Source organism: Nelumbo nucifera, chromosome 4 (genome assembly GCF_055504915.1).
Source record: "Nelumbo nucifera cultivar China Antique chromosome 4, China Antique-T2T, whole genome shotgun sequence".
NCBI classification, from domain to species: Eukaryota; Viridiplantae; Streptophyta; class Magnoliopsida; order Proteales; family Nelumbonaceae; genus Nelumbo; species Nelumbo nucifera.
Genome location: NC_142652.1, coordinates 68,623,432 through 68,641,688, shown reverse-complemented (window position 1 = coordinate 68,641,688; position 18,257 = coordinate 68,623,432). Strand labels below are relative to the sequence as shown.

Sequence of the window (18,257 nt, the reverse complement as noted above, 5' to 3'; positions counted from 1 at the left end):
CTTTATGGGCCTGTTAACTTCTTTTTAATTTCTTTTAGGTTATTGATGAGCTGGCTGCCCACTTAAGGGCAGACTTGTAATTAATCCTAATTAAGTTAGATAAATGAAAGATTAGTGAGAGAAGAAAAGATCATTGAATCCTCTCCTCCTTTCTCTTCTTCTTTTCTGCCGTGTTCCTCTTTTCTTTCTTCCTTTTTTGTTGCTATAATCAGAAATTAATATCAGATTTAGAGGACAAAATCACATCTTGGTATTGGAGCAGTCCTTCCTTTTTTGTTTCTTCTTCCTTTTCCCATACACCCTTCGATTAGAAGTGTATGGAGAGATAAGTTTCTGATTAATCAGATGACTTTTTGCCTAGTTGGTAAAGGGTTTGGAGAGTCAAAATCTAGTTGTAGATTGCCAAGAAGTGAAGCTGCTGTTTTTTGCCCAAAACCCTAGCCAACTAAAGATTTCCAGTTACAAGTTAAAGAGAAGGATTGGGTGTCGCGCTCAAGACTTGGGGGCTTCCTTTTGATCTCCAAAAGTGGGCGGTTGAGGTTGGAAGAAGTTTGGAGAGCTTCGGTAGGAGTGTCTGCTTCTCCATTTCTCCCAAGCAGTTGGGTACAGTGAAACCCTAGTTTTTGAACCTTTGGGTATGGGACTAACCTCAGTTAGGTCCATAAAGACTGAAAAACTTATTTTTCTTGATTTTTTTTTATTAATGGAGTAATCTGGAAGTGAGATGAAACAGATTCCAATATCCGAGGTTGGTACAGTAGATTCCTTTTCGATTGGTGTGACTACAATTAAATTGGATGGAACAAATTACCTAGCCTAGGCACAATCTATACGGATTTATGTTTGCAATAGAGGTAAATTGGGGTATCTCACAAGCAATAAGAAGAAACTTGAAGAGTGTGAAGGTTTATTACTCCATGTTAAAGTCACTGTGGTAGGAGATTGATATTATGGAGACAGTTGTGTGGGAGAGCACCAAGGATGTAAAGACATTAAGGAAACTGGTAGAAAGAAACAAAATGTTTGAGTTTCTTACAGGACTCACCTCTGAGTTTGACATTACTAGGTAGAATATTCTGGCCAAAGATGAAGTCACTCTTGCTCAAACATATCCTATGGTGAGTAGTGAAGAAAGTAGGTGGCAAGTACAATTATAAGGACCACCTTTAGAGCATTTTGCACATGTTGGGATAAATCCAAAAGGGTAGAATAAGAAGAAAGAAGTGATATGTGAATACTGCAAGAAACCGAAACATACTAAGGATACTTGTTGGAAACTTTATCAAAATCTTCTCTTAGAAAGGTTTCGAAACAACAATAACAATAATCTTAAGAAGAATGGCCAGATAGGGAAGCCTAAGAATGCAAATGTTGCTATAGTACCTGAAGAAGGAAATAGGTTAACTGAAGAGAAATCAACTAGAAGCAGATGACAATAGTAAAGGCAAATTTTGAAAGGTACGAGAGGTCAATTAATCATTTGGAGACAACTATTGCAACATCCAACTCTTCAGGCAATACCTCTTTATCCACATTTTCCCACTCGGGTACTCGTGTTTCTAAAAGTCATGCTACTATTTAGATAATTATAAAATCCCTTGGATTATTGATTCTGGTGCATCAAACCATATGACCAGCACATCTAACCTCTTTAATTCGTATCAACTCCTCTCTAGTAGAGAGAAGATATTGATGTGTGCACAATTTACATATAAATTCTGGTGTTTATGCATTGTTTTGATGCTGATTTGTGTGAATTCTTAGCCCAATTGAGCTTGATTTCAGGAAATTGTCAAAGGGGACAAGTTTAGGGAAAGAGAGCATAAAACCATGCTAAAGGAGGCCAAATTGAAGGTGATACAGCCAGCTGGGAGCAAGGCCCAGCCGAAAGGTCAAAGGAGGGCTATTCGGCCCTTAAAGCCCATGCAGCACTCTTTGGGAGAGCCAAAAGAGAGAGCCCATTCGCAGCCTTCCAAGGGAGCCTATTCGACCCAGCAAGGAGGCCCATTTGCAGCTTAAGAGCAGCCCAAATTGCAGCTCAAGAGCAGCCCAAATTGCAGCCCAAAAGAAGCTAGGGGCAGCAACTTCTAGAAGGATCAAGAGAAGCTAAAGGCGCCAAACTTTCTGGATGAGAGAACTTTTTAGATGAGAGAAAGGAGTTGAAGAGAAAGCTATAAAAGGAGAAGAGGAAGAGGGGAAAAGGGGTCAAAAACCTTTTGGGGAGAAGAGAAAGATAGGCGCAAGAGAGGAGAAGAAAGGAGAAGATTCAAGAATATTCAAGAGAAGAAGAAGCTGATTTCGAATTTGGAGAAGAAGCCATTGGAAGAGATCAATCTAGGTTGTCTTCTTCCTTGATTTCTGCACAAGTGGTAATCGAATTCAGCTAGGGCTTTCATGTTTATTTTCTCCATTAATTCAATCTTTCTTGCTGTAATTGAATGATGTTTCATGTAAATTCAGATCTATAATTAGTTCTCTAGGGTTATTCGAATGGATTAGATTCAATTTTGATGTTTCTTGATTAGAAATTTAATTGTTAGAACTGCTAGCCGAATTGATCTTAATCTTTGTAATGTCTGAATTGTTTGAAAAAGAATTTAGGCAATCTCAATTCTGTTTGGTCGAACTGTTCTTCTTTCTTGGAGTTTTTAGATTGCTTGAGAAAGAGTCTAGAAATTCGGATCTGTTAATCAAGAACCGAATTGAGTGCAAAGTTAGAGATAACCTGCACAATTCGGTTGGTAATCATTCAATCTGAAATGATGCCCTAGAATTTCTAGATCTTAATGCATACATGGGGATTAGATTCTTGCTAGAGATAGAAGAATCATCACTCATGCATAGAATGAACATGCGCTTGAGAGAGGTTGTTCATTGCCTTGGGGTTTCACCAAACCAAGGCTGAATCCTAATCTAATCGAATGATCTAGAGATCTAATTGCTGAATCAATTCTGTGCATAGTTAGCTTGTCTTCTCAATTTGCTTGCAAGGTATTTGATCCAACATGTTAAAGGTAATTTGCTAGTTAGGATTTCAGTTTTGCATTAAATTTACAATTCGGCTAATCAGATAAGAGTAGGCTGATATACTACTAGTAGTTGCTGCATAAGTCCTCGTAAGAAATGACACTCTATTCATCACTCTATTACTTGTGTGGCTAGTGCACTTGCTAGTGTAGCAAATACGCATCAGATATCCCTTGTTATATTGGGTCTCTTGCTCCCATCTCTGGCAAAGGAGATACTAAAGCCTCTAACACCCTTGTTTTATCATTTGTTCTTCATGTCCCTAAGTTAAATACCAACCTCTTATTTGTTAGTAGCATGACTAAATCAATGAACTGTAGCATAACTTTCTTTCCTACTCATTGTATTTTCCAAAACCTAAAATCTCAGAGGATGATTGGAATTAACCATGAGGCGAATGGAATATACTTGCTAGATACACCTGATAGAAGTCTTGAACCACCTAATGAAGTAGCTTTAGAGTTTGTTTTATCAGAGTCAATTGATAGAGTCATGTTATGTCATTTGTGTTTTTGGTCATTTACTTTTTTCTACTTTGAGACATTTGTTTCCCGATATGTTTAAGGGAATATCTTTGTCTAGTCTTCATTGTGAGTCATGTGAACTTGCAAAACATTGTAGATAGTCCTATTAAGTGAGTAATAAAAGAACAAAAGATCAATTTCTCATTTCCATATTGTGCACTCTAATGTATGGGGGCCATAACATTTATCTGCTATATGAGAACATGGTCCAAAGTAGCACAATCTTCGAGAGTAAGAGATAAAGTAAGGCTGGAGTGAAAACCACCTGAAGGCAATAAAGTAAAGCTGAACTTTGATGGGTGCTCATATGGAAATCCAGGCATCTCAGGAATAGGAGTATTAAGAAATTCTGACAAAAGGATATTGGGTATGTTCTCAGGACCGATTGGCAACGGAAACTCGCTAAAGGTTGAACTATTGCCATTACTACAAGGGGTAAATCTAGCCAAACAACTAGGGTGCAGGCATGTCATGGGCAACAAATAGCAGCCACACCCCATGGATGTTTAAACATGTGATTAGGGAAGTGGAGAAAATTGCAAAGGAGGTTGAGGTTGAATTTGAATGGGTCTGAAGAAGTGCAAATGGGCTAGCTGATGGATTAGCAAAACAAGGGGCATTGAGACAACAATTATTTTGGGCTACACTGTAATGAGGGGTGAACAGAGTGATTAAAGGGGATAAACAGTCCCATCATCAAGTTGTATAAACTACTTACAATCTGAATTTCAATAAAATACATATTTACTGATAAAAAAAAACATTTATCTGCTATATGGGGTTACAAGTATTTTATCCTTTTTATTGATGATTTTTCTCTCTATACATGGATTTTACCTTGTGAGATCCCAGGATTAAGTACCAATTATTGTGCAAAAATTTCATGAACTTATTTTTACCCAGTTTAACACTCGGATCAAAATATTCCGAACTGATAACACCAAAGAATATTTTGAGAAGAACCTTCATCCTATTTTGATGCCTTTGGGGTTATTCATCAGAGTTCTTGTTCCTACACTCCACAACAGAATGGAGTGGAGGAAAGGAAGAACCGCCATGTGGTTGAGGTTGCTAAAAGCCTCCTCTTTGCATTTCATGTTCTTATTAAGTTTTAAGGGGATGTTGTTACTGCTACATACTTGATTAATCGTTTGCCTTCCCAAGTTCTGGGTTTCAAAACCCTCTTTAGCCTTCTTTTTCCGGATGAAGTCTCTTCTCTCTTCCTCTCCGAGTTTTTGGGTGCACCTGTTATGTGCATGTTCATAGCCATCTGAGACACAAATATGAGCCCAAAGCACACAAGTGTGTCTTCCTAGGATATGCCTCCACACAGAAGGGATATTGTTGTTTTGGTCCAATACGTGGCACCCGCCTTGTTTTTAGGGATGTCACAATTGCTGAGTCTATTCCTTTCTTTGGAACTTCTCCTTGAGGGAGCATTCTGAGAAGTTGTTTGCTATGTCCTCGGTTGTTCCTCTTCCAGTTCCTATTAAGTCTTTTGTTGAGTCATCTACTTTTATTGTACCCTCCCATAGTGCCTACTTCACATGTTCATGCTCCCCCTCCTCCAGCTCATCCTCCCACGTTTTCTTCACATCCTATTGTCCAAAGGTGGTATCAAAGACAAAGACTCGGGTATGAGAAATTTGTTTCCACTCCTTCAACAAAGCTTCTTGCACCTCCCATCACTATTGAGGTCACATGTCCTCTAACCCTTTTGATACCTTCCCAAACCTTGATCTTCCTATTGCCCTTCGGAAGGGCTAATGGAAGTGTACAACCCATTGCATCTCCAAACACCTATCCTATAACCTTCTTTCCCCAACCTATTATTCCTTTCTTACCTCTGTTTCTACACATGTGATTCCCAGATCCGTACCAGAAGCCTTATCTAGACCAAAATGGAGAGATGCTATGATGACTGAGCTAAATGCTTTACATAAGAACCATTGCATCTCCAAACACCTATCCTATAACCTTCTTTCCTCAACCTATTATTCCTTTCTTACCTCTGTTTCTACACATGTGATTCCCAGATCCGTACCAGAAGCCTTATCTAGACCAAAATGGAGAGATGCTATGATGACTGAGCTAAATGCTTTACATAAGAACCATACTCGGGATATTGTGGACTTGCCTAAGGGGAAGGAACTAGTTGGTTGTAAATGGGTGTTCACTATCAAGTGTCATTCTGATAGTACTATTGAGAAGTTTAAGGCTCAGTTGGTTGTTAAAGGCTATACTCAGATGTATGGTATTGATAGCTTGGAGACTTTTGCTTGGCCACTTCACCAATTTGAATGGAGACCTACATGAAGAGGTCTATGTCTTTACCTCCAAGGGTGTATGGGAAGGAAATGCAAATCAAGGCGTGTAAATTAAAGAAATCCCCTTATGGTCTCAAACAGTCTCCTAGAGCTTGGTTTGAGAGATTCTGGGCTGTCCTTTTTTCTTTTGGATACACAGACTCAGCCTTATCATACTTTATTTGTTAAGAGGAGCAAGTCCTTGGTGACTTTTTTGATTGTTTATGTTGACAACGTGGTTACTGATAATGAGTTTGAGATGATAGACTTGGGAGATCTCAGATATTTGTTGGGAATTGAAGTTGCTAAATCTAAGGATGGTATCTTCATTTCCCAATGCAAGTATGTTTTTTATCTACTTACAAAGATTGGCAAACTTGGTGCTAAACTGGCCTCCACCCCAATAGACTTAAATCACAAGATTTCTACTACTGATGGTGAACAATTGTCTGATAGGGGAGTGTTCCAAAGACTGCTTGGGAAGTTGTTATATCTTTGCATGACTCGGCCAGATATTTCATATGTAGTGTGTCATTAGTCAGTTTATGCATTCACATAGAGATACACATTTAGCAGCTATAAAGAGGATTTTGTGTTACTTGAAAGGTACTCCAAGGAAAAAGTAATTTGTTTGCTAAACATGGCCATATGGAGTTGGAAGCATACACTGATGTTGACTAGGCCGAATGTATTGATGATAGGAAGTCCACCTCAGGATTGTGTGCTTTGGTGGTAGGGAACATTATCTCATGGAGGAGTAAAAAGTAGTCTGTAGTATCCAGATCTTCAGCTGAGGCAGTGTATAGGGCAATGGAACATAGAATTTCAAAATTATTGTGGCTTAGATCACTTTTGAGAGAGTTGGGTATTAACTGTGAGAAGCCAATAGTTATGCTATATTGTAACCAGTGTTTTAAAAGCGCAAGGTGCAAAAAAGGTGCAAGGCGCAAGGCGGGGCGCGCGCCTTTTTGAGGTAAGGCGCACAACTTAAAAAAAAAAAAAAAAACTAAAAATTCAAAACAAATGAAAAAATAATTAATAAAATGCAAAAAATTCAAAAAAATCAAAAAATTATAAAACATAATATTAATAAAAATATTAACTTAAATTTTAAAATAAATGTTTTAAAAAACCTATTATCTAAAATTAAAATACATAAATGTAATATGTAAAGCATATTCAAATGAGAATTTAAAAATGAAATCAAGCATATAAAACATTTTCAAGTATATAAAGCCCACAATCTCTTTTTTTACTTCTCAATTGCATAAAGTAGCTAATGTGACATATTACATTCTTAATTCTACGAGCCACCTTTGTGCCACGCCCCTCGAGGGAAGCCCAAACAAGTCCATGCTAGGGTCTTAAATTCTTAGATTTCACACAAAAAATAATAATTTTATAGTTTAAATTGCTTTTAAGAAGATATTTTATTAAGATGAATGAATAGACAACATTACCAAAATGGGGGATTCTCGAAGCTTCGGTGAGCAAGCGAATTGGCCTCGAGGGGTGTGGCATGGGGGTCTGGGCGCAAAGCCCCCAGCCCAACGGCCAAACTCAAAAAAAAGGAAAAAGCAGCAAATTTTCAAAAGGCGCACACCTGGGCTAAGGCGCAAGGCGCACCAGGCGCAAGGCGCACCAGGCGCACGCCTAGGTGCACACCTGGTGCACCTTTTGAATGGGCTGGGCCTAGGACCTGGACGAGGCGCCTACCCTAAAATGCACCTCGCCTGAGCACCTAGGCGCGCCTTTTAAATCACTGATTGTAACAACTAGACAGCTACCAACATTTCACAAAATTTCGTTCAGCATGACAGAACTGAGCACATATAGGTTGATAGACATTTTATATGGGAGAGAGTTGCTTCAAGGGAAATTTGTTTACCATTCATTGCTTCAGAAGAGAAGTTGGTTGATGTCTTAACTAAAGGTGTTCCAAAAGGAAAATCGATACACTATATAAGGAAGTTGGGCATGATTATATATGCTCAACTTGAGGGGGAATGTAGAGAGACTGGGCCAAATGGGCCTTAGTGCTTGTTTTTGCTAAGTAGAGTTCTTTTTATTTGTTATGTATTAATGGGCCTTTTCTTTATAGCCTTGTTAACTTCTTTCTAATTTCTTTCAAGTTACTAATGAGTTGGCCGCCCACTTAAGAGCCTTAGTGCTTGTTTTTGTTAAGTAGTGTTCTTTTTATTTGTTATGTATTAATGGGCCTTTTCTTTATAGCCTTGTTAACTTCTTTCTAATTTCTTTCAAGTTACTAATGAGCTGGCCGCCCACTTAAGGGCAGACTTGTAATTAACCCTAATTAAGTTAGATTAAAAAAAGATTAGTGAGAGAGGAGAAATCATTGAACCCTCTTCTCCTTTCTCTTCTTCTCAATCTTCTTCTTTTCTACTATATTCCTCTTTTCTTTCTTCCTTTTTTGTTGCTGTAACCAGAAATTAATATCAGATTTAGAGGACAGAATCAAATCTTCTTGAACATATGATTTTCAGAAAATGCAATGCATTTCATCTGCATATTGTCATCTTTCCAATTTAAATATTTAGCAACGAAATATTTAGATTTTCTGTTTTCACATGTACAGTAATGTATGTCCTTTACTGTTTTTGCTGATAGCAACAGCCAATATGGGAGAAACCAGAAATGAAAACTGAAAAGGGAAGTTTCAAATTCCAGAATGAATTTTCTATGTCAAAAAACAGAAAAATGTTATGTACATAACAGTGTATACATTGTATATCAGTCTATGCTTTTCTTATGATTAATAAACCGGAACAGTCGATGACAAAAAACTGGAAACATAATGAGTTTCTAAATTTTTCAAAATTTTCATTGGCACAAAGGTTTTTATTACAAACATATTTAAATTGGTTCATCCAGCTAAAATCATAGTGAGTGGAAAATAGCAAGAAACCGGAAAATATTATGGCTTTTCAAGCTCAAAATCACAATTTATTTACCATGTCAAAAAGATCTCGCCAACCCATATCATTGGGGAGGAATCTATTAAAGGCATGTTGCATCATCTTGTCTGTATAATGATAGTCTGAGTTGGTGATAAGTAGCAGCCGCTTACCAGCCTGACACATAGGATATTGAAACAAAGAATGAGAATATGAAACAAGCTGGTATGCTAAACAAGAAGAATAAGTTAAAAGGAAAACCTCCTTCTGATCTAGAAGTGCCAAAGGAAGCTCTGGATCAGGCTCTACAAATCGTTCAGGCTCAGACATTATCTCACTCTACATGGATGTTCCACACAAATTATGTACATGATTTGCAAGCCAAACATTTAATCATGGAAATGCTTCAAGAAACTACCTTAAGCTGACCCTCTACATGTGCTCTAAAGAGGGCCTTCCCAACGGCCTGAAAAACCATGTCAAAGGTCAAAAGCGATGAAATAGATGGAATTTGGAACCACCATTTAAAAATAGAGTTGCCCAGTATATTGCCTTGTAAAGTCCTTTATAATCAAGTGGACCAAGTTCTGGTAGTATAGCTCCTGCATCCAATCTGTCAACCATCTGAAAAACAAATAATGTTACATTAAGTAAAAGGTGTTGTTTGGGTAGTTATACTAAGGAAGGAAGAAACATGAAAAAACATGTTGCAAAAATCTAAGATAAAAAAATAATAGAGCATTACATGTTAAATAAGTTGGATAAATTACATCTTAATCAAAAATCCTCAATATTCACAAGTGTGTTAGACAGTGTATGCCCTTAGCTTCAATTAGATTGATGTACAGATACATTTATTATAAATGAATAAAAATACATTATTGTTTCATATTGATTTTGGCATGTTTCTATGAAATTACCCCTTAAACTGGACACTTATGAGACTCGTGTTAGTTTAGAATGTTCTCATTCGTTGAGTAGACTTAGGGAGTTTATCCTGCCAAGGCTGACACTGATGTCCTGCCAAAGAAGTTGGGGCAACTTGTCTCAACTGCTAGAGTTAAATCCAAAGCACATGCAGTGTGTGTTTGGATGAAATACTAAAACCGGACCATTTTCTAGTTATGCCCTAGACCTTGGAGATTGATGGGCAAAACTGGAAAGTTACACATAACCCCTAAACTTGATTATGGTTTTGTACTAGGTATTGGATTGGGCTGTCTTTGAAATTTGCCAATCAGTGAGATCCATTGAGGGTCAAAACCTAGGTATGTTGGGGCAGTCTGAGAATTCAACTGAGTAGGTGTTCATAGTGATAGGATAGGTCCATTTGTCGGACAAAGTGAATGATAGGGCTTACACTCTCTCTAATGGAAACCGAAACTATCGGTAGTAGATTTCAAATGTGTTTGAGATTTGGTTTTGCAAAATATATTTATATGATATATATTATGTTTTATGAAAAAATGTTTGCAAAAGGTTTTAACTCCCGAGATCCAACCAAGTAGAGAGTGTGACACTGTACCTTACAGCCAGGGGAGAGGTCCTTCCCTATCAGGCAGTGTTGTGATCATTATGGATCAAGAAGTTAAGTGTAAGAGACCATAAAGGGCTGATTACCTGATGGGCTTTATCTTACTTAAGTCCATTATCCTTAGGTCTTCATAGGATGGTTGAATTCAAGGATTATATATATATATATATATTATGTTTTATGAAAAAATATTTGCAAAAGGTTTTAATTCCCGAGATCCATCCAAGTAGAGAGTATGACACTGTACCTTATAGCCAGGGGAGAGGTCCTTCCCTATCGGACAGTGTTGTGATCATTATGGATCAAGAAGTGTAAGAGACCATAAAGGTCTGATTACCTGATGGGTTTTATCTTACTTAAGTCCATTATGCTTAGGTCTTCATAGGATGGTTGAATTCAATGATCATTTAAGTGTAAATGTTAGACCCATAGTGAGGTGCTCAAGGATTCACTGCATTTAGTAGTGAATTCGGCTAAGTCTTTCCACAGAGGTTGGGCCAAACCCGTGTGGACTTATGTGAGGTCATTGTGGGGTCCCACGCCATACAAATCAGGCCTAAGTTGGCCATGAAATACCAGGGTCGTGAGACTTATACTTGATGGGTCTAAGGCCCATAATTAATATGATTAATTTAGTTATCACATGACAACTTAAGTAGTCATGTGGCATGGGGCAAATTTGGGTTTGGATCTGGTATGGAACACCTAATCTTATAAGAAGATAAGGTATATCTCTAATTAGAGTCCAGATATAATTTATCTCCTAATTAGATTAGGAGATAGCTCCATAAGAGATTATAAAAGAGGAGCGGACCAGTTCAAGACAACTTCATATTTTTGCAGTTTTTGGTTCTCTGCACCCTTTTGTCTCCCAGTTTTTTTCCAGTTTGACCTCAGCTATCTGGGACTGATATAGATCAGTTTTTCCTCTGATTTTTGCAAGAAAAAATCAGGGGATATCAAGCTCAACTTCCCTAGTTCAATCCAAGCAGTTGGGTTGCAATTTTGCTAACTGTGTTGCTGAATCAGCTTGACCTATACACTACGCCATCTTCAATGGAGGTTGGTTTTAGGACTGATTTGGGCGTGAACTTTCACCTTGGGATCTGCATTTGGTATTTGTATCAGGTATAAATCCCCCTGTTTGATTGGTTTCAAATCTAGTCCAGTTCAGTGCAAGACCGATCCTGAAAAATGCAATTTTTCAAAACATAGGGAATTCGATTCCCAAAGGGATTAGGAAATTTTTGAAATTTTGCCCACCCATCTAGCATGGTTATCTTTTGGGCCTGAAATTAGCAGAACAATTAGAAGCAAGAAAATTGGAAGTGGAAGGGGAGTCGCTTTTGGTCATCTTTTGGGCTAAGCAAGCAAAAGCAGCACCATGGAAATACAGACATGCATTTAGGGAAGATTGGCATTCTTGCTAAGAGTTTTAACACTACATTTGGGTGGGTTAAAAGGACAGCAAATGGAACGGCAGGTACTCTAGCAAAATAGGGAGTTGATAGGCCTACTTTATTTTGGGAAAAATTGTAACTGGTTGTATCAAACAGAGGAGTGTTTATCTATGTAATATGAGAGTTTTTTTCTTTCTTCTTTCTTCTTCTCTACTTTGACCTAGAATCAACTAGGGTTTATTCACATGGTATCAGAGCAATAAGGTCTCGTGTTTTCTTGCTGCTGTCTTCTTCCTGGGTTCGCCGCCAGCTTCACAGTAGGTTTCATCATCCTACAGCTGACCTGATTGAAGACTCCATAAAGGGCTGAAAAGGAGTTGCCGTTTTGAGGACCTGGAGGTGAGAATGCCTCTGGCCGGTGCTGTGGTGGTCGTTGAAGTGGTATACTAGACCCTCTATTCAGTGTACGAAGAGGGCTGGACGTATACAGATATGGACACTGCTGTCGTGTGTTCAGAAATGGACTGTGAATGCTAATTTTTTTTTGTGCTTCAAAAGTTAGTTGTTGTGGTGCTGGGTGAAACTGATACACATATCAGTCATGTTCCTTTGTTTTCTTGCTCGCATGTGTGCTGAAAGAAGAGTAGTAGACTGCTGATGTCCACGACAGCAGTGGTATGGTGTTGGTTGTGTTGTGGTGGCTGACATATCTATGATTCTAAATGCTTAAAAGTGAACCCCTAGACCTTGTGTGTAATCAGTTCTGCAGTATGAAGAACAAGTGTTCGATGAAATGACTGAGTAATTTCAGTCGTGGTGTGTTGATGGAAAATGGTTCTGCGGTGTGTAGTCCAAGTGTTTGATGTGTTGACTGAATGATTTCAGCTTTAGAGTGTAGTGTGTAATGTGCAGTTGAAGAAGGTAGAGTTGGTGGTATCATAAGTGAGATAAGTCTTGTGACGAGTGTGAGATTGTGGTGTATATTCAAAGGTGAAATAATTGAGATGGCTTCAACTGTAGATGGGAATGACAACAAAACCAGCATCATGCTTTCTTCAGATTATCTAAGTGTTCAAATGACATCCATCAAGTTGAATGGTGAGAACTATGTACCATGGGCAAAACCTGTGGAGGTGTTCTTGAAGGCCAAGAGGAAAGTAAAACATGTGAGGGAGGAGAAACCTCCCTTTGATTTTCCTGGGTTCAGTGATTGGGAACAAGATGATGCACAGATAATGACATGGCTTTGGAACAGCATGGAACCAAAGATTAGTGTGAACTTCATGTTCCTAAATACAGCCAAAGAGATCTGGGATCATGCTAAAAAGTTGTACTCTGGACAAGAAAACACAACTAGGGTATATCAGTTATACCAAGAGTGCTTCAATTTGAAGCAAGGAAGTCAAAGCTTAGAAGAGTATTATGCAAGTTTGAGGAACATCCGCAATGAGCTAAATGTGTATCACCCTCTAACATTAGATGTCCAGATCCAACAACAGCAACGTGAACAGCTTGATGTGACTAGGTTTCTTGTGGGCTTGAAGGCTGAGTATGAGCCTGTCAGAGCACAGATATTGGGGGGATCAGCTCTGTTATGGACGCCTTCCTCGGGAAGACGTACCATCGCCGCCGGCAGGAATAGGCACCTGACCCACCGCCAGCAGCAGCAGTGATTCAGTGATGCTCATCCTACCCAGTTCGGCAACAGCAGCCTTATCTAAGATTAGATTAGCCCATTTTGCTTGTTCTTATCTTATTGTTCTTATCTCTTATCTTATCTTGTTAGTAGCTTATCAGATTAGGATTAGCTTATCTTATCCTTAGCAAGATAGAACTGGAAGTCTCCCTATTCAGCAAGGAGACTCCCTTTGATTAGGACTCTTGTAATCTCCTATTTAAGGAGACCCCATTATTGAATGAGATATCAAATATTCAGTTGAAGAAGTGAGTTAGGAGAGTTGGTGATCTCTTGAACAAATCACCAAAGGCGCCAAGATAGGTTCATCAAGAGCAGGAAGGAACAAGGGAAAACAGAAGGTTTTCCCCGTGGACCAACCCGTGACGAGATCCTATTCCCAGGCCCTCAACAACTTGGTATCAGATCAAAGCGTCATGGGTGATCTAGAGCACCTACCATCCAGGGTCCACGACCTCGAGCACCAACTCGTGGAGACCAGCTCCGAAGTCCGTGAGATCAAAGACGAAGTGAGGGAGCTGCGATGCCTGATGGAGCTATTCCTTTCTAGCAGGGAAGGGAACTCTGAAGGAGGGACAGCTGCCAATGGCCGCCGACCAGATCTGCCAGAGTCTTCCGGCGAGCAGCAGTCCGTTAGCCAAAGAACCGCAGTCGTCCCCAAGTACAGCAGGCTGGAATTCCCGTCGTACAACGGCAACGAAGACCCCTTAGGCTGGCTGTATCGCTGCGAGCAATTTTTTCGGAACCAACGGACAGATGACCGGGATAAGGTAAGTCTAGTCGCCTTTCACTTAACAGAGGAAGCACAACTTTGGTTTTATCGGTTAGAGCAAGAAGAACCCGGCTCAGTTGGCCCCAGTTTAAGTCCTATTGCCTTCTTAGGTTCGGACCCCCACTGGCCAGCAACCCACTGGGTGAGCTGATTAACCTTAAACAGACTGGCACAGTGGCTGAATATCAGCGACAGTTCCAAACCCTCCTCGCGAGGGCATCCTCCGTGCGACCCGACCAGCAAGTGGATATGTTCACGGCAGGGCTATCAGAACCCCTGCGGGTGGATGTCGAGATGCAGAATCCCCCAAATTTGGTCACAGCCATGAACTTAGCCCGCGCGTTCGAGCGCAAACTGCAGCTCAGCCGCGGAATTTTTAATGTGGGTCGGCCACCAAACTCATGGGTACTACCCCCAAGATCAGCAGCAACGACCCCCTCTTCTACTACGAGCTGAGAACTGAAATCTCCCACCACCACCGCCTCTAGACCAATGACAAGTACAGGTAGCAACATGGCCGCTCCACCCATTAAGCTTCTGACCAGGGCAAAAATGGCAGAACGACGAGCAAGAGGCCAATGTTTCAAGTGTGATGACCTCTACTCGGCAGGACATAGATGCAAGGCTCTACTCGCGCAGCTGATGCCTTGTCTAGGCGAGATGAAGACACGATGGTTCTGTGTAGCATTTCCCAACCTCAGATCTCTCTGTTTGACGACATTAAGAAGGCAGCACCATAGTCCCCAGAATGGTCGCTCTTGCTACACAAGATCCAGTCCGGCACCACCAACCCCAATTGGTCGCTTCAAGACGGGTTGGTACTGTATAAGGGACGAGTCCATCTTCCACCAGACTGCCCGTTGATCCCCACCATCATCACCAGCATCCATAACTCCACCCACGAGGGCATTCAAAAAACACTACACCGCGTCCGGACTTATCACAGTCCCCGGAATGGTCGCTCTTGCTACAGAAGATCCAGTCCGGCACCGCCAACCCCAATTGGTCACTTCAAGACGGGTTGGTACTGTATAAGGGATGAGTCCATCTTCCACCAGACTGCTCGTTAATCCCCACCATCATCACTAGCATCCATAACTCCACCCATGAGGGCATTCAAAAAACACTACACCGCGTCCGGACTGATTTCCATTGGCGAGGTATGAAGACTTCTATTCGAGATTTTGTCCAGAATTGCTCCACATGCCAACAGCACAAAAGGGAAAACCTACACCCGGCAGGCCTCCTTCAGCCCCTTACCATCCCGACAGATCTGGGCCGACATCTCCATGGACTTCATTGAGGGACTACCCAAGGTAGGTGGCAAATCAGTCCTCTTCGTGGTAGTCGACCGCTTCTCTAAGTACGCCCACTTCATTTCTCTATCACACCCGTACAGTGCCACTTCGGTTGCCCTCGCCTTCTTTACACATGTCTTTCGCTTACATGGGTTACCAGAATCCATAGTCAGCGATAGAGACCCGGTTTTCACTAGTGCCTTCTGGAAAGAGTTATTCCGGCTACAAGGCACCACCCTGGCCTACTCATCAGCTTATCGGCCACAAACCGACGGTCAGACGGAAGTGGTTAACCGCACAATCGAGATGTATCTCCACTGTTTCGTAGGCGATCAACCACAACGGTGGGTGGATTGGCTCCCTTGGGCCGAGTACTGCTACAACACAGCCTACCATTCTTCCCTCAGCATGACTCCCTTTCGCGTCATATATGGCAGGGATCCTCCACACTTGCTGTCCTACGAGCCGGGTTCTACTCGTTTGGAAGAAATTGATCACTCCTTACAAGAACGTGACGCCCTCCTAGCCGACGTCCGCCTTCGCTTACAGCAAGCCCAGCTCCGCATGAAGCTCCACTATGACAGGCACCATCGGGAACTGTCATTCGATCCAGGACTATTTGTTTGGTTGAAACTCCAGCCCTACCGGCAACGCTCCTTGCGCCACAAGGCTGCCCCAAAGTTGGGCCCTAAGTTCTATGGGCTCTACAAGGTTCTACAACGGATTGGCAGTGTGGCCTACTAGCTAGAATTGCCTGAGACCAACCGAATTCATGATGTCTTCCACATCTCCTTGCTGAAGCCATTTACGGGTGTTCCCCCGGACCAAGTTCCCTCCCTGCCACCCTTGAAAGATGGCAAGCTGGTCCCCCAACCTAAAGCTGTCACCCGCACTCGTTTCAATCGTGGAATCCTTGAAGCCTTGGTGGAATGGTGTAATTTACCATCAACAGAAGCCACATGGATCCCATTGGCAGAGTTCCAAGCCACATATCCAGAGTTCGAGCTTGAGGACAAGCTCGTAGTCCAGGAGGGGAGTAATGTTATGGACGCCTTCCTCGGGAAGACGTATCATCGCCGCCAGCAACAACAGGCACCTGACCCACCGCCAGCAGCAGCAGTGATTCAGTGATGCTCATCCTACCCAGTTCGGCAACAGCAGCCTTATCTAGATTAGATTAGCCCATTTTGCTTGTTCTTATCTTATTGTTCTTATCTCTTATCTTATCTTGTTAGTAGCTTATCAAATTAGGATTAGCTTATCTTATCCTTAGCAAGATAGAACTGGAAGTCTCCCTATTCAGCAAGGAGACTCCCTTTGATTAGGACTCTTGTAATCTCCTATTTAAAGAGACCCCATTATTGAATGAGATATCGAATATTTAGTTGAAGAAGTGAGTTAGGAGAGTTGGTGATCTCTTGAACAAATCACCAGAGGCGCCAAGATAGGTTCATCAAGAGCAGGAAGGAACAAGGGAAAACAGGAGGTTTTCCCCGTGGACCAACCCGTGACGAGATCCTATTCCCGGGCCCTCAACAAGCTCTCCCCTCACTTGAAGAAGTTTTTGCCCATCTTAAGAGGACATCCATTGAGTCGGTGGAAGATTCTTCCTTCTCTGATAGATCTGGTTTGGTAGTGACTAAAGGGAGTGGTTGTGGAAGTAGAAGTGGTGGTGGCAGCAGTGGCCCTCCAAGCAACTGTGGTGGACACATGTTTAACCGGGCTAGTGGCCGGACTGGAGGCCGAGAGTCAGGGGGAGGCCGTGAAAAAGGAAGGAGTAATGCTCAGAGAAAATGTACACATTGTGGCTTAGAGGGGCACACAGTTAATTTCTGTTATGATTTGCGTGGTCCACCCAACACTTGGGCTAACCATGCTACATCTAAGAGTAGTAGCACAATTACTGAAAGCCAGCAAACTGCCCCAACCCCCTCCACACCCGCTTGTGCTTCCGGGTAGGAAATGGTGAGTGTACCACGGGCAATATATGAGCAGTTCCTTCAAAAGCCCCTCACCCTGGATCATTGATTCTAGAGCCTTGGACCATATGTCTGGGACTCTTGATGTATTTTCTTCCCTTTCTCGCTCCTCCACATCTCAGACAGTTACACTTGCTAATGGTTCTACATCTCCTATTTGTGGTGTTGGTGATGTTGATCTCTCCTCATTGTCTTTAGCATCTGTTTTATATGTTCCTAAGTTCCCTTTTAACCTTATGTCTGTTAGCAGATTAACCAAGTCCCTTAATTGTTCTGTAACCTTCTATCCTTCGTCTTGTGTGTTTCAGGATCTCACGACGGGGAAGAAGATTGGTGGAGGGCATGAAGCAGGTGGTTGGTATTACCTTGATGGTGGTGGCCCCCCAGTGGCTTTTCAATCGTCTCTTACTCCTCTCCAATGGCACTGCAGACTTGGTCACCCCTCTCTCAAGGCTTTGAAGCTGCTAGTTCCTTCCTTGAGTCATCTTTCATCATTAGATTGTGAGTCATGTCAATTGGGAAAACATCATCGAGTCTCATTTAATCCAAGAATTGATAGTCGTGTCTCAAGTCCTTTTGCTTTAGTTCATTCTAATGTATGGGGTCCAGTTAAAGTGGTGTCATACAATGGGTTTAAGTATTTTGTAATCTTTGTTGATGACTTTTCAAGGATGACATGAATCTATCTTATGAAAGACCGTAGTGAATTGTTCTCTATTTTTCAGAAATTTCATGCTGAAATACGCACTCAATTTGGTGTTCATATGAAAATACTTCGCTCCGATAATGCCAAAGAATACATCTCC

The 18,257-nt window shown here is 41.2% G+C and overlaps 1 protein-coding gene across 1 annotated transcript in view; it reads right to left on the bottom strand.

Annotated features, from left to right (window-relative positions):
* The window catches only part of LOC104586053 (HAD-superfamily hydrolase, subfamily IG, 5'-nucleotidase), a 72,449-nt gene that overhangs the window by 20,316 nt on the left and 33,876 nt on the right, over positions 1-18,257 (bottom strand). Inside the window, exons 7-10 of the mRNA XM_010243154.3 lie at positions 9,325-9,396; positions 9,191-9,238; positions 9,034-9,111; positions 8,830-8,949 (exon numbers count right to left, since the gene is read on the bottom strand). Of these exons, the coding sequence (XP_010241456.1) occupies positions 8,830-8,949; positions 9,034-9,111; positions 9,191-9,238; positions 9,325-9,396 (318 nt within the window). The remainder of the gene's footprint in view (positions 1-8,829; positions 8,950-9,033; positions 9,112-9,190; positions 9,239-9,324; positions 9,397-18,257) is intronic.